The sequence below is a fragment of the Anabrus simplex genome, chromosome 1 (assembly GCF_040414725.1).
Source record: "Anabrus simplex isolate iqAnaSimp1 chromosome 1, ASM4041472v1, whole genome shotgun sequence".
NCBI lineage: Eukaryota > Metazoa > Arthropoda > Insecta > Orthoptera > Tettigoniidae > Anabrus > Anabrus simplex.
The window spans coordinates 478,348,481-478,361,431 of NC_090265.1; the positions used below are offsets into that span (position 1 = coordinate 478,348,481).

Below are 12,951 nucleotides of genomic sequence, written 5' to 3' on the forward strand. Positions count from 1 at the left end.
CCAAATTGCTCTGTAGGAAAACTAAAATAATTTATTACTTCATTTCGAGATATATCCAAATTTTTCGAAAAATTATCAGAATGTTGCTTCTTATTATTATTAAATAATAAGTCTTGAGCAATAATCTTCACATTAAAAGGCCCTGAAATGGAAATAAAATGAGAAGCAAGAAGACCCGTCGAAAATTTATCGTTATTCTTAACAAAATATTATAGGCTGCACTAAAACACACAATGTAACATTAATTGGCCCTTTTCTTGCACCTAAAATAGAAATTGTTCAGTAAGCAGATAACTGAAACTAACATATAAGAGAAAAGGATTCTTTTTTTTTTTACAATTGGCTTTACGTCACACCGACACAGACAGGTCTTATCGTGACGATGGGATAGGAAAGTGCTAGGAGTGAGAAGGAAGCGGCTGTGGCCTTAATTAATGTACAGCCCAAGCATCTTCAGGACTGCCGACAGTGGGGTTCGAACCCGCTATCTACCGAATGTAAGCTCACAGCCGCGCGCCCTTAACCACACGGCTAACTCGCTCGGTAATCCATATTTATAGCCGGATGCCCTTCCCGGCACCTATCCTATCTGGAGGGCTGCAGCCTATTCACTGCTGAGTGTTTAAGATGGTGATATGTTGAGTACAGGGGATGATGTTTATTACGACAATCACAAACACCCAGCCTCCGAGCTCGAGGAATTAACCAAACGTTGTTAAAACCTCAGCTTGGCCGGGAATCGAACCCCCGAAGTCCTGTGAACTGAAGGCCACAACGCTGACCATCTATAGAGCCGGACTGCGTCGTTTCAAGACATTTTTGTCATTTTTGTACATTTATTTTTGTGTCAAACTTTAAGAACAGTATAAACACAGTTGTAACTCAACAATATGGTATAACATGCATTGAGATTGTCCTCCAAAACAAACATTATCTAGTTAGCAAGACAGACTATCATACATGCCTCAGGGTGAGGATTTTCGTACAACACTGTTCACGTTTGGAAAGGCCGTGAACTCCAACATTTCTCATCTTGACAATTTCTTTTATATGTGATGAACGTTTCAACACGGTCCTAAGCTCTATCTTTGTAAGTCAGACTATCAAACAGAATCGCAAAGAGTATACGAGATGATTAACCACGACGTCTCTACAGCGTAAAATTACCAGTGCAACAGATCTTTCGGTTGCTGTGTGATTAATAATATGATAGAATACAACTGATGTGTGCAGAAAGGAAAAGCTCGGCTTTATCAGAGCCCTAGAAAATATTAATAGCGAGAGAGATACTGTGTTATGCAAGCTCTTTCCAGACAGGCGACGGGCTCCACTGTGCTACTGTTCCACTCTCAGTGATCAAACCCACTGAAACAGATTATCACAGAAAAAGGGCACTGGCCTTACCTCCAGAAGAAATCCTCAGATAGGCCATAGTTACTTACGTTACAAGGGTCGAAAGTGAGTTTTTGAAGGCGAGGCGGAATTTCGAAACTAACATATGTAACACTTCCATCTGTGTAACGTACAATACTTTTATATTATACTACGTAACTTTTCTTTATCTTTATTGAAATAATAATATGATGAACACATTATGCTTATTTCAGGGTCCACCATTCAAACAATCGACGCCATCCGTGAAATACACTAGTGTCCAAAAGTTAAGCATAATCACTAAACGAGGCCATACCGCCTGATAGGAATATCAGACGGATTGCTGAACAAACGGAAGCTGAATCACACACCATATGTCACACAACTTGTCCGAAGAAACAGTGTCAGAAAGGTTCTGATAGCTAAGATACACCTTTGACAACAACTAAAAAAACTTGGCAGTGTCTTCCACAACACAATATCTGTTAATAGGGTGCATGGTCACCCCTAACGACCACACATGCTTCGCAGCGACGTGGGATGCTCTCTATCAGATGGTCCAAGAGCTCTTGTGGCAGTCGATCCCATTCCTCCCAAAGGACAATGCGAAGGTCTTGGAGGGTCCTTGGTGGAGGCTGACGGGAGCAATTCGCCTCCCCAATGCATCCCAGGCATGTTCTATAGGATTCAGATCCGCACACCTCGCTGGCCAATCCATGCGATGGGTATCTTCCCCAGCCAGAAATTCATCCACCAGAGAAGCGCGGTGCGGTCGGGCATTATTGTCCATTAAGAGGAAGTTTGGACCAACAGCACCTCTGAAGAGTCGAACATGTGGTCTCAGTACCTCATCCCTGTATCTCCAAGTGTTAACAGTGTTCGTCGGACCACCCATGAAGATGTGCAGGTCCGTACGGCCATTCAACATGATGCCGCCCCACACCATGACGGTGCCACCACCATACTGGTCCCGTTCCACGATGTTCCTGTGGTTGTATCGGCTACCTGGTTCTCTCCAGATTAATGTGCGACGGGAATCGTTCTGGAAAACTGAAGCGGGATTCATCTGTGAAGAGCACATGTCTCCATTAATTCATGGTCCAGTTTCGATGTTGACGGCTCCACAGTAAACGGGCCCGTCTCCGTGCTGGAATGAGTAGGACGCACACCGCTGGACGTCGGGCAAACAGCCACACAGTTTGCCGGGAAACGGCAACCCCTGAGACGGCTGCAAGCTCCGCCGTCAATTGTCTTGCAGGTGCACTCCGATTTCGTCGGGGGGTTAAGGCCAGATATCGGTCCTGCTGTTGGGTGGTTATCGTTGGTCGACCTGGTACTGGCCTACGACTAACATCTCCTGTGTCTCGAAATCGTCTCCAAAGCCTGGAAATGACACGATGTGGCAAATTCAAGGATACGGCGACTTCGGTCTGTGTCTGGCCTGCTTCCAGGCGGCCGAGTATTCTATCCTGCAAAACGGGGTCCAAATGGCGTTGTTGTGCCATTATGTTGTCACGTTCACCACGAGGCTACACTCTTCACACTATAACAAGGCAAACACGATTGAGAGAATATGAGGCGCAAGCACTGGCTGTGTTTACCTTGCGGTTACGCCGCTAGTCAAAGTATGGAATACTCCTTTCCTATACAGAGCGAACATGTAAGGTTCGTAGGTGCATATGTTGTGCGATTTGCGGTCTATTTCCTGTTGCCCTGCTTACTCGTAACTTATGCTTAACTTTTGGACACAGTGTAATAATCGTCATTATTCATGAATCAGTCCTGGACTTCCCCATATGACGTAGTGTAGCCATTTGATAAGTATCTAAGTGACTGTTTTATATTCTTTGAAAAAGATTTCTGGTGGTATACGGTATTTCTATGTTGTGCTGTAAGTAACTACTTTGTTGGAAAGCTCTACTTTCCACATTATTTTGAAGAACATAAACATAAATTTCGACATATTATGAAATATAATATATAGGGTCAAGAACTACTGTATAGGCACTAAAGACAGTTAAAACAGGCACATAAATAGGCTCCACTGTGTAAACTAGGTAACCAAACAGGCATTAAATAATTACTTATAAGCAAGCAGGTAAATATATACGCATATGTACTTACTTGTCTCTCACGTGGTAGTTGCCGTGATGGCCCAGGATATCTTCAAGTCCCGCCATCACATGATCCATAACCTATAAAAAGATTAAATGTGTAAAGAAAGTTATCCAGGAATAGCCTAGCTACTGATGTTATCAACTATACTGGACGGAGGTTACCTATGACAGTTCTCTGTGGGTCAAATAGTAGTATTTAACAATTTTCCCATTTTATTTTAGAAACAGAGTTTTCCCCTTGATCTGGCAACCAAAATTAATTACTTCCACTACAGATGTGTTGTTGTTTTGGTCAACAGTCCTCAGACTGGTATGATGCAGCTCAGCGTGTCACACTAGCCTGAGCTCACATTTTCATTTCTTCGTAACTACTTCATCCTACTACATCCTACATCTACTCTAATCTCTATGCCACATTCATACTGTCCCCGTCAATGTTGTGCTTTTCGAGTATTTAATGATGTGCCTGTAACAGCCAGTCATTCATTCAATCTGGGCTAAGTTCCAAGTTTTTTTTGGCGACAGTCTGTTATCTCATTCAGCCAGCTGTTCGATGAGTTGGAATTCCTAAAATATTGATTTTTTCCCCTTCACACTCATCGATCGGACATGTGGAGATCACGTGATAAGCTGGCCTGTCTCAAGCTTATACCCAGCGCCTCGTGTGATCGCCCGTCCTCATGTAACTTTCTAGAATGATGTGAACCAATTACGAGGTACAATTACGCGTACACAAGCCAATAACAATTATTCCGATAACCACACCCCCAAACGAGAGGTTACTTAAACTTAGTGTTTTACTTAGATCACCCCCTTTATTCTACGAGAAATCTACGAGCCAATTTAAGTTACGTGTACATTTGAATAATTCAGTCTGGCCTTAAACGAACATTTTCTAAAATTTTTGCGTCAGTTTCAGCTCAGAAATAATTACAGAAGAGGTAAGAGGACTGCCACCAGCATAATCACACAACCAGTTCCAGGATGTCTACTTTGAATTCAAGAAGACCGATTCATCCGACGTGGGACTTGAAATCTACATCAACCATGTGGCACTAAGCATGTAGGCGCCACTAACGTCGGAGGGAGAATGTGACGGATACTATCATCATCATGGGAGCATAGCAGACCGCTCCGGGAATCTAGTTTCATCGTAAAATTTTACATTTCTGTAATATTTTCTATCCATCTTTGTAGAAAATTTAACGATCTTCTTCTCTAAAATAATATTTCTATTAAATTCGAGTAATTTAGTGATATTTTTCACATTTCATCTTGCCATGGTACAGGTAGTTTTGAGTATGAGAGAGTGTAAATTGGGCTGTATTAGATTAGATGTAGAGTAGTTTGTCTTCTGAGAATATTTCTACCTCAGTACAATTATTAAAAATCATGCTTAATAATTAATGACCTCTCGGATAAATAAGAATTTAAAATGATTATTTCAGGTTTTTATGAAATTGTGGAACGAGTTTTAGGCTGTGTTTCATCCAGTGCATTGCCACGCGATAATGCAGATTGTGTCATCTTATTTAAATATTAATTCAGATGTTGATGGTAGATTTAAAATCATTGCTAATAATAATAATAATAATAATAATAATAATAATAATAATAATAATAATTTAAAGATAGAGTTAAATGAAATTATAATGGTCATGCGTGATGAATAATATTAGAATTGTTCATGTTGAATATGTAAAGTGCGCTCAACTACAGTGTAATTTTACCTGGAAGATGGTAATACTGCGGGAAATTTATTGCACTTTGGAAGCATGTGTCAATGCATTCCGATAAATGTGGAACACGTGTTGAGATGTATTTCAATATTTAAGAAATAATAATAATTTATTGACACTGAATGACCATGTGTCAGGAGATTATCAGTGTTAACCCAAGCTACGTGCATGATGATTATTGTTCTACCAAGTCTTCAGAATGGGATTTTTGAAGATATGGCCGTTGTAATGTCAAGATAATGTTCAATTAATTGACCATTCTAATTTTATCACGAATCACGTCAGTTGTTGAGCATGTTGAATTTAAAGGAAGGTCATCAGCCTATTCCATTCAACCTTCTTTTTATGATAATAATCATAAATAAAAATAAAGCCTAGGATCCGAGTGTAAATTTGCACATAAAATCCGAGTATCCTATGTGTGCATAGTGTGTGCGCGATCTTATTGATAACTTTGCAGTGCTATTTCTTGAAATGTGATGATTAACCTGACCACGTGTTCAGCACGGTGGATCACATTATTCCCGCGTTGTCTGTGTTGTTGTTCATTTATTTGACAGTGCTGTTTAATATTTTTATGCAAAGTTTAATGACATTTGATTCTATAATAACGCGATTTTGTGTAAGTGAATAAGATCGGAAAATTTTCTAAAAGAGTAAGCATAAGCAAGGATGTACAGTAAAATAAATGAAAGAATTGTCATGTTAAATTTAAATCAGCGATTATTAAGTTTATGTAACGACATGATTAACTTAAATTAATTTAATGATTTTTCAAGAGAGTCGATAATTCAAATAATTGAGTTAATAATCTCAACGTGTGTTATTTAAGGAATTGTCATTAATTAAGAGAGAGAGTAGAGTGTATTTTTGTAAATATTGTATAGATCGAGTTAAAAGGGATATAGTGGTTATCCACCTCTCAGTTTAAGTGGACGTTTAATGTTTTTGTTCTTGTTTAAAGTGATACAATTGAAATCTAGCTTTAAAATATAATTGGGATTAAGGATGGTTTAGGATGGAGTTCATCCACTTAATTTTATTTTGCATAGCCAAAGGAAGGCTAATTTTTCCTTTTGTATTCTTTACAGAATAGCCCAGTATGTCGACGCTATTCCAGACATAAGAATTCATTTTTGTGAACTTACTCAACCATTGTTACTTCGTGAGATTCAAGTATAACTTCAGCAAGAAGCATTTTGTTTGTTAAATTCATTATTATTTGTGCATATCTTATAATAAATGTCAAGCCTATCTTTTAAATTGTTCTTTTTCTTGTATTGTCGTCAACCCTTGTCCTTTAAATGCCTCCAAAATTAGGACAGCTTGAAAACGAACGGTCTACCTTGGGATCTCTTGTCTGCTGGCTGAGCTTGACCGGGAAATAGGGGGCAATACCTTGCCCTACTCCTGCCGTTTTTACCTGCTACACTCCCCTCAAAAGCTAACTGAACAAGTCCTGGGTGACTTAAGATATGTCCTATCATTTTATCTCCTTCTGGTCAAATTTCGCAAATCGTTCTCCTCTCACCAATTCGATTCATTATCTCTTCATTCGTGATTTTTTTTTTTTTTTTGCTAGTTGCTTTACGTCGCACTGACACAGATAGGTCTTATGGCGACGATGGGATAGGAAAGGCCTAGGAGTTGGAAGGAAGCGGCCGTGGCCTTAATTAAGGTACAGCCCCAGCATTTGCCTGGTGTGAAAATGGGAAACCACGGAAAACCATCTTCAGGGCTGCCGACAGTGGGGCTCGAACCCACGATCTCCCGGATGCAAGCTCACAGCCGCACGCCTCTACGCGCACGGCCAACTCGCCCGGTCATTCGTGATTTGGTCCACCATCTCACCTTCAGCATTGTTCTGTAACACCACATGCCAAAAGCTCCTATTCCCTTTCTTCCTGAGCTAGTCATCGTCCATGTTTCACTTCAATACGATGCCATGCTCCAGAGGAAAGTCTTCATAAATATCTTTCTAATTCATACATCAATGTTCGAAGTGAGTACATTTCTTTTCTTAAGAAAGGCTTTCCTTGCTTGTGCTAGTCTGCATGTCATGCATGTCCTTACTTTTGCCATCATTCGTTCTTCTAATGCCCAAGTAACAATATTAATCTATTTCCTTGAAGAATTAATTTCCTAATCTCATAGTTCCTGCATCACCTGACTTCATTCGATTGCAGTCAATTACTTTTGTTTTGAATTGATTTATTTTCGTTTTGTACTCCTTATCCAAAACTGTGTCCATACTATTCAGCAATTTATCCAAATCTTCTGCAGGCTCAGATATTATAACAATATCATCAGCGAACGCAGAGATTTGATTTCCTCTCCTTGGATTCCTTTTCAAATTTCTCTTTGATTTCCTATACGGCCTGTTGTATGTAGGCCTACACATTGAAAAGGAGAGGGGGCAAACTCTTTCCTGGATTGCTGCTCCTTCTTCATAGCCTTCGATTCATTATTAATGATCTTGACCATAATGGACAGTATTGCGTCCGTATTGACTTAATCACAGTAAATAGAGAGATGGATGATCCGCCTAGTCAATCACTCCAGACGGATTTTTGTACAGATAGTAGATAATTCTTCTTTCTCGGTATCTGTTCCTGATCAAATTCAGAATCTCATATAGTTGTATCCAATTAATATTATCAAATTCGTTTTACTACGAATGCCATGTACATGAGCTTGTTTTGCTGTTTTCGATCCTCTCAGATCAGACGTAAAGTCAAGATCACTTCACGTGTTCCTACATTTCTTCTGAAGCCAATTGATCTTCTCCCAACTCAGTTTCAACTTGTCTTTCCCTTCTACTGTAAATAATACGTGTTTCGCAAGCGTGACATATTGAACTTATTTTGTGGTAGTTTTCACACGTGCCAACACCCGATTTCTTGGGAATAGGTATAGCAATATTCTGTCTAAAATCGGATGGAAGTTCTCTTGTATCTTACACAATAAATAGAATAACCTCCCCACGATGGTTTCTCCTAAGGCGGTCAATACTTTTCAAGGGACGTCATCAATTCCAAGTGCCTTGTTCCTATTCAGGAACTCTCAAAGCTCTGTCGAATTCAGAACTCAAAATTGGCTGTATAGTGCTTGAGAAAGATTTGATAGAGATGAGCTACTGGCTGAATATTGTGTGAGGAAACTGTTATGTTTAGTTACAATGTAACTGAAGCAAACAGACTGCCAAAATGTATGATATGCTCGCACCACACTTGAGTGCTTTAGAATAGTTAGGTATACTGCCATGCTATTTCCTTTTGTGGAATCGTGCATGCCTGAAGATATGTTCAGAACGTGGCTGAGAAACTCTGAGGTCACCAGTGATGAACAAAATGAAATGAAAACAATGAAGTAGAAAGCGAAGAAAGGATTTTACACGCGAAATCAGGCTTGACCAGATGAGGAAAGTGACAGAATGGATTGATGATGACGATTTTAAACAATACTATTGGCAGGCGAGAAGAAAACAAAGCGCAGTAATTGTTAGTTTTGTAATAAATCACACGAGAGCAAGGAGTGCTTCCTGCCTCAGAAACGTCCTCGTAAGCAGAAGCTAGATGCTCTAAAAAAAGGAATTCCTTTGTCTGCCTCAGACCAGGATATAAGTCAAGAGAATTAGTTGTATTGTCTGTTTTAAGAAACACTGTACAATAATGTGTCCCGAGGTACCACTCAGACAGAAAATGCAAGTTGCAGAAGTGGAAATTACGTCGTACTAGAATAATTCTAGAAGTTTTTCTACAGAATTTGTTAGTAAATATGGCGTATAATGGAAGGAAACGGACATCAAGAGCAGTTATTGACACATATTCACAACGTTCGTATAACTGAAAAAAATATCAAATCAAGCCACTCGTGCAGCAATGCTAAGCACCACCCGGACTCTCATTAATCACCTACCGGAGCTAGGGAAACTGGATACATTGGAGTAATAAATCCCTGTGAAATAAAAGGGAACGAAAGAATAGAAGCTGCAGTGTATGACCATTTTAAGAAGACTGTTAAGAAGAACATATACTTCAAATATGGTTCAATGCGGGAGGAACTGAAGTCACCCCAGAAGAAGAAAGAAATCTTGGATATTGCTCGTCATATTGAGGAGTTTTTAAAAATCCTACGACAAGTGTTCGACCTATCTTCGATGGCTCGTTTAAATCTAAAAGTGGGCTTTCATTAAATGATTACTCGGAAAAGAGACTAAACCTGTTCGAGAAGATTTCTGTAATTCTCTTGAAGTTCCGTCAAAGATTTGGTGTAATTTTTTATATCAAGCAGGCCTTTTTACATATCTCAGTCGTCAGTCAAGCCAAAGATCGTGAGATTGGTGGAGAGACAACAAACGGCAGTCACAGTCTTGAGGCATTGTAGAGTGGTCCTCGGTGTGAAGTGCAGTCCATTCCTTTCGGCTCAAAATTATTTTCGGAGATAATGGAACAAATTTTGTTGGTGCCAACAACTTGTTTTAAACTATGACTGGAAGAAAGTTGGAACTGGGACATCTATCGGGAGGATTCAGTGGAAATTTAACCCATCCACTATTACCTGGTGAGGTGGCTGGTGGGAGCGATTGATTCAAAGGGTGATGAAAATTTTGAGGCGAGTGCTGGGACAAGAGTCTCTCAACTAGGAAGAAATGGTCAGTGTAATAAGTAACTGTGAGTATACAGTGAATTCAAAGCCCTTAACTTGCGTGTTTGACGATCCTGAAGACTTGAGCCCTCTAACTCTGGCTATGTTTCAACAGACTGTAACAAAACTGAGTGTGCCTGATTTGGATCATTTTGACCAATCCAACCTGAATAAGAGGTTCCGGTACAGACAGCGGTTCAGGGAAGAAGTGAGGAAAATATTTAGGGTGGAATATCTTGGTCAGTTAGTTCAGCAACACCCACGGAAGAAAAAAACACATCTGAAAGTTGGGGATGTAGTTCTGCTAGTGAACGGGAATAAGAAGAGAACATTCTGGCCATTGACACATGTTGCGGAGGTATATCCGTGGAAGAATGGTTACACGAGAGTCACCAAGGTGAGGACAGCATCTAAGGAGCCGCTTCGACCAGTAGGCCTACAGCGAATCTTCCCGCTTGAAGTAGACGGCCATGTTGGAGCTGCACGGGCTGAAGCAGAAACTCAGAGTTCACTGCAAAATATAACTACAAGAAGAATCCTTAAGGATTTTCTGAATTATTATAGTGATTGTTCTTAACTTCATAATTTGCGTTTTGATTTATACATTTCAAATCAAAGGTGGGAGAATGGTGAAAATAAGAACTTCTCTTTCAGTGAACTAATTAGTCATCAGCACCTTACAGACCGAGCTCGATAGCTGCAGTCGCTTAAGTGCGGCCAGTATCCAGTATTCGGGAGATAGTAGGTTCGAACCCCACTGTCGGCAGCCCTGAAAATGGTTTTCCGTGGTTTCCCATTTTCACACCAGGCAAATGCTGGGGCTGTACCTTAATTAAGGCCACGGCTGCTTCCTTCGCACTCCCAGCCCTTCCCTGTCCCATCGTCACCATAAGACCTATCTGTGTCGGCGCGTCGTAAAGCAACTAGCAAAAAAATTAAAAAAAAATAAAAATAAAAGCACCTTACAGATAGTGGACTAGAAATGGCGGCTTGTGTTACACAGGAGATGTGATTTAATTTTTGTCTGTTCTGAGGAAAATGGCGTTATTAAGTTAGAAAGTTATTGGATGCGGTTTTAAACAGTTAAAAGGGATGAGAAATGAGTCAAAGTTTGTACATTGAAAATTGTGTTAAGTGTGAGAGAGAAGTGGTGTATCGGGTAGACTTATTGAAGTTCCAACAACCAGAATGGACACTTCACCTACAATGGATTTCACGAAAATTTAATATCGAAAAGGAGCTCAAGAAATCGTTGTGTCAACTACAGGAAGAGCGACACCCCATAAATAAAGCTCAGGATGAGGGGTGAAAAGTGCGCTTCCGACAGAAATGAACAGTCGAAAACCGAGAGCTGTGTTCTAAGGTCCACTGTTTCACTCTCCCTAATAGCTAGCTGTAATTGCAGCACTGCGACTACCATACTTTGTGAGCTATAATGCAGAGGAAAATCGTCTACATTATAGCAACGGCATTACTGCTGAACCAGGAGCAGCGATGGTGCTGTTTTTGGCAATCGCGAACAAAGTGACACTGAGAACCGATCCCTGTGGGACTCCATTTTCCTGAACGTGACATTGCGAATATGCCCTCCCTACTTGGACACGGAATAGACGAAGGAACAAACAAATCACAACAAACCCGGCAAGTTCCCTCGGAATCTCCATTGATGCAGGACTGAAAGGATGCCATAACGCCATCTGGTGTCATAAACTTTTCCTAAGTCACGGAAAACAGCCATAAAATGCTGTTTTTAGAGAAATGCGTCCTGAATAGAACTCTCCAGGCGTACCAAATTGCCAGTGGTGGAGCGGATGGCTCGAACACCACATTGGCACTCGGACAAAAGTCCTTTTTATCCAAACACCACACAAGTCAGTGATTAACCATCCTCTCAAATAGTTTACACAGAGAGTTAGTGAGACAAATAGATCTGTAACTTCCTGCATGCTTGGGATCTCTGTCAGGATTGAGGGAAGCAACTAGCCAATTACTATTCCCTCTCGCCACTGTGATGGAAACCCATCCTCTGTCCAGATTCGGTTGAACACCCCGAGAAGATATAAGAGGGCATCCTCGCTGAGGTGTTTCAACATCTGCTTATGGACATTATCTAGTCCGGGAGCCCGGTCCTAGCAAAGCGCCAAAGCGCTGCGGAGTTCCCACTCCGTAAAGGACAGCACGTTATAGTCTTCTGAAGCCAAAGTGACAAAACTAAGATGAGGACGTTATGCCTATGATTTCACCCCAAAATGACGGATGGGCGCGTCACTCACTGTAGCACCATTTGAACTTGAAAGATATTTGTGTAGACGTTTTTGACATTCCCCTTTTCAAGTCAATTATATTTATGCTAGTTTTCATAGTTCTGAAATTTGCGAAGGAAGTCTGGTATACACTGGCAGTTTTTCTGGCACATTGATTTTTACAAAGGTACCCAGTACTGGAACGAAACGATAGATATATTCTATTTCAAGAGATGATTTTGATGATGATTGTATTGTTAAGAGGCCAATCATCGAGGTCATGGGACCAAACAAATCTTTACTCACCCTCTCGTGGATCCGTTCGTTCATGGTTGGCTTCCTTTTCTCCGCCCTCTTCACGTTGAGAATTTTGACGAGTGGTTTGATGGTGATACCCTGAAACAATACATGTACATATTGTAAACTGCTGAAAACATTACATGTGTACGTAATTACTTAAGCCAAACTGAGTCGAGATTCGAACACGAATCCGCTTTGTTCACAGCCGAAGGCACTCTGGTACTGCCAGAGTGAGCTTCTGCAAGTGGTCTCCCAAAGTAGCAATACTCAATAATCCTCAGCTCTAAGAAGCTAGATACGAGGGCTGTAAATAGAGTAGTGGCAATATCGATAGAATGCAATATTTTATGAACTAACAAGTGCAATCATTGCACTACATTCGTTCAATGTAGTCACCCGCAAAGTCTATTACCTTTTGCTAAATGTCGGGAAGCCATTGAAAATGAAATGGCGTATGGCTTTTAGTGCCGGGATGTGTCCGAGGACTTCGGCTCGCCAGGTGCAGGTCTTTTGATTTAACTCCCGTAGGCG

General features: G+C 40.6%; 1 protein-coding gene across 6 annotated transcripts in view; it reads right to left on the reverse strand.

The window, feature by feature from the left end:
* LOC136856968 (sodium/hydrogen exchanger 3) overlaps positions 1-12,951 on the reverse strand; it is an 822,567-nt gene that overhangs the window by 133,634 nt on the left and 675,982 nt on the right. For all 6 annotated transcript variants that reach the window (XM_067135270.2, XM_067135273.2, XM_067135271.2 and 3 more), the window contains exons 7-8: positions 12,427-12,516; positions 3,499-3,569 (exon numbers count right to left, since the gene is read on the reverse strand). In XM_067135270.2, coding sequence (XP_066991371.2) covers positions 3,499-3,569; positions 12,427-12,516 — 161 coding nt within the window. The remainder of the gene's footprint in view (positions 1-3,498; positions 3,570-12,426; positions 12,517-12,951) is intronic.